Genomic DNA, 2,870 nt, shown 5'->3' with positions numbered 1-2,870 from the left:
TACTCAATTTACCACCCCAGCTGGGCTCTCGCCCGCTCCTCCCACCCCACAGGCATTGGCTGCGAACGCGGAAGAACCGAGAGCTCTCCCTCACCAATGGGAGAATTCGCCTGGTATGATGGACGGGACCCCTTCCACCAATGGCGATTCAGGGATGCCCGATTGAGCGGCCCGGGCGAGTGCACATAAAAGACGCCCCGCCCGGCTCGCGCTTCATTCTGAACAGAGCCTGGTGCCGCGCAGCCAGCTCAGCCCCCTGCGGCGGCTTCTTCCCGGCCTCTCCTCCTACGAGCAGCATGAAAGCCTTCAGTCCGGTGAGGTCCGTTAGGAAAAACAGCCTGTCGGACCATAGCTTGGGCATCTCCCGGAGCAAAACCCCGGTGGACGACCCGATGAGTCTGCTCTACAACATGAACGACTGCTACTCCAAGCTCAAGGAACTGGTGCCCAGCATCCCCCAGAACAAGAAGGTGACCAAGATGGAAATCCTGCAGCACGTCATCGATTACATCTTGGACCTGCAGATCGCCCTGGACTCGCATCCCACTATCGTCAGCCTGCACCACCAGAGACCTGGACAGAACCAGGCGTCCAGGACGCCGCTGACCACCCTGAACACGGACATCAGCATCCTATCCTTGCAGGTGAGACTCTCGCTTGCAAGTACCCTGCTGCCCAGATGCTCCGGGTCGCCCGAGCTGTCACTCTTAAAACCCATCGTAGAGACAGGTTCATTAACTTTATTTTTAAGAAAACTATACGCTGAGCGTCATGTGAAATCGCTACTTATAAGTTCTGTGTGGGTTGCGTCTGGATCTGCATTGTAGCATGAGCCTGTTTAATGGGACTTGTTGGCACTTTCGTAAAAGGAGGAGGGGGGCTACCTTTTACCTTCCTTTAAGATTGCCTAATATCGTGCCTTTTATCCTCTTTCTCTCCAGGCATCTGAATTCCCTTCTGAGCTTATGTCGAATGATAGCAAAGTACTCTGTGGCTAAATAAATGGTGAGTGTTTGCGGGTGCCTCCTGTGTGCGCATTTCGGTAATGTGCTTGTGTGTCTGTTAAATGTTTGATTTGGTAAATGCATGCTTACTTCACTGTGTTACGGGGTGCCGCTTGTCTTACCAGATAGGCATGAAGGGGCTTGTAGCTGTGGTTGCTCAGGATTACAGAACAGTTGCCTTTACAAAAAAAGAAAAAAAGAAGAAAGAAAATAAATGCCAGTAACTTACTATGAAGGTGTCAGGACAAAGTGTTATTGGCTTTTATGAGCCCCGTGGTGGTACGGTGAGGTACTAACCTCAGCTGTAGTTAATCTTACCGCCACAAATTCCATAGTGATTCTCTTTCCCCAAAACTGTAGTCCTCTGAGATTTCTCTGGCTAGCTGAAGAAGGCTACCCCGAGCCTTACCCCTGTGCGCTGGGATCCAGATTTCCCTATCTGTTAACTGAAGGGCTGTTTTCAATCAAATAATTGTTACAAGAAGCAGACTGGCGCCTGTGAGCACGCTGTTAGAGATCCAAATAGGAGACTGGGTTTGGGAAGTTTTCCCCTTGAGTCTTTGCTATTTTCATGTTTAATTTGTGCTGTTGGGGCCGGGTATGTGTGCCGCATCTGGACGCCAGGGTTTGGTTAAATGCTCAAACTGTGGCTTCCTCAGCGGCGCCAGGCTGCCCGTCTCTGCCCTTAGGTTACATCCTCTAAACTGCCTTTCTCTCCCAATCTTTTGCAGGCATTTGGGGACTTTTTTCTTTTTACTTTCTCTTTTTCTTTTGCACAACAAGAAGTCTACAGGATCTTCTAAGACTTTTTTTGTTTTGTTTTGTTATCAACCATTTCACCAGGAGAACAAGTTGAATGGACCTTTTTAAAAAGAAAACGGAAGGAGAACTAAGAACGCTCATCTTCCCAGGTGTTCTCCGGCCTGGACTGTGATACCGTTATTTATGAGAGACTTTCAATGCCCTTTCTACAGTTGGAAGGTTTTCTTTATATACTATTCCCACCATGGGGAGCGAAAACGTTAAAAAAAAAAAAATCACAAGGAATTGCCCAATCTAAGCAGACTTTGCCTTTTTTCAAAGGTGGAGCGTGAATACCAGAAGGACCCAGTATTCGGTTACTTAAATGAAGTCTTTGGTCAGAAATGGCCTTTTTGACGCGAGCCTACTGAATGCTGTGTATATATTTATATATAAATATATATATATGGAGTGAAACCTTGTGGACTCTTTAATTAGAGTTTTCTTGTATAGTGGCAGAAATAACCTATTTCTGCATTAAAATGTAATGACGTACTTATGCTAAACTTTTTATAAAAGTTTAGTTGTAAACTTAACCCTTTTATACAAAATAAATCAAGCGTGTTTATTGAATGTTGATTGCTTGCTTTATTTCAGACAACCAGTGCTTTGATTTTTTTTTATGCTATGTTATAACTGAACTCAAATACCAGTTCAAATTTATGTAGACTGTATTAAGATTATAATAAAATGTGTCTGACATCAAGCTGGATTCTGAATGATTTTTGAGATGTCTTGTGCTTGCTCGGGGCACCTGCTTCAGTTCTCTCGCCCCCTCTATCACATATGTGTCCGTGACAGCTCGGTAGACTGAAACATTGTTGCCATTAGGAGGGATGGAGACTGGAAACTCAACACACTAGCGTGGATCAGAGTTTTAAACGGGACTGTAGGAGACTCCCTTGAGTTGGGTCATTGACATAAATGTACAGTCTAGGAAGACACCTTTGGAGCAAGATGCAAATTTAGAAAGCAAAAGGGGCTTTGGCTGTTACTGTTTACCCCTGGGAATTCAGCTGTGAACTCCAGAACTCCTCTTCCACCTGTGGCTCACCCAGGCCTGCC

At 46.1% G+C, this 2,870-nt stretch overlaps 1 protein-coding gene across 2 annotated transcripts; it reads left to right on the top strand.

The window, feature by feature from the left end:
* The first annotated feature begins 219 nt into the window (after positions 1 to 219).
* On the top strand, positions 220 to 2,511 carry Id2 (inhibitor of DNA binding 2). Of its 2 annotated transcripts, none has more exons than XM_028768832.1 (3): positions 220 to 644; positions 942 to 1,005; positions 1,736 to 2,511. In XM_028768832.1, exons 1-2 carry the CDS (start codon positions 297 to 299, stop codon positions 996 to 998), a joined length of 405 nt encoding a protein of 134 aa, XP_028624665.1. In that variant the 5' UTR covers positions 220 to 296; the 3' UTR covers positions 999 to 1,005; positions 1,736 to 2,511. The 2 variants fall into 2 exon arrangements, with proteins under 2 accessions (XP_028624665.1, XP_028624666.1); XM_028768833.1 differs by having other exon boundaries at positions 230 to 644; positions 1,848 to 2,511.
* The last annotated feature ends 359 nt before the right edge of the window (positions 2,512 to 2,870 follow it).

Source organism: Grammomys surdaster, unplaced genomic scaffold (genome assembly GCF_004785775.1).
Source record: "Grammomys surdaster isolate TR1022 unplaced genomic scaffold, NIH_TR_1.0 188, whole genome shotgun sequence".
NCBI classification, from domain to species: domain Eukaryota; kingdom Metazoa; phylum Chordata; class Mammalia; order Rodentia; family Muridae; genus Grammomys; species Grammomys surdaster.
Note: the sequence above shows the minus strand (reverse complement) of the source record. Positions and strands in the feature narration are given on the sequence as shown.

Excerpts from the sequence above, each read along its gene's own strand:
- Id2 (XM_028768832.1), top strand. The coding sequence starts at position 297 with ATGAAAGCCTTCAGTCCGGTGAGGTCCGTTAGGAAAAACAGCCTGTCG. Across the intron at positions 645-941 it reads TCAGCATCCTATCCTTGCAG|GCATCTGAATTCCCTTCTGA; the intron begins GTGAGACTCTCG and ends CTTTCTCTCCAG.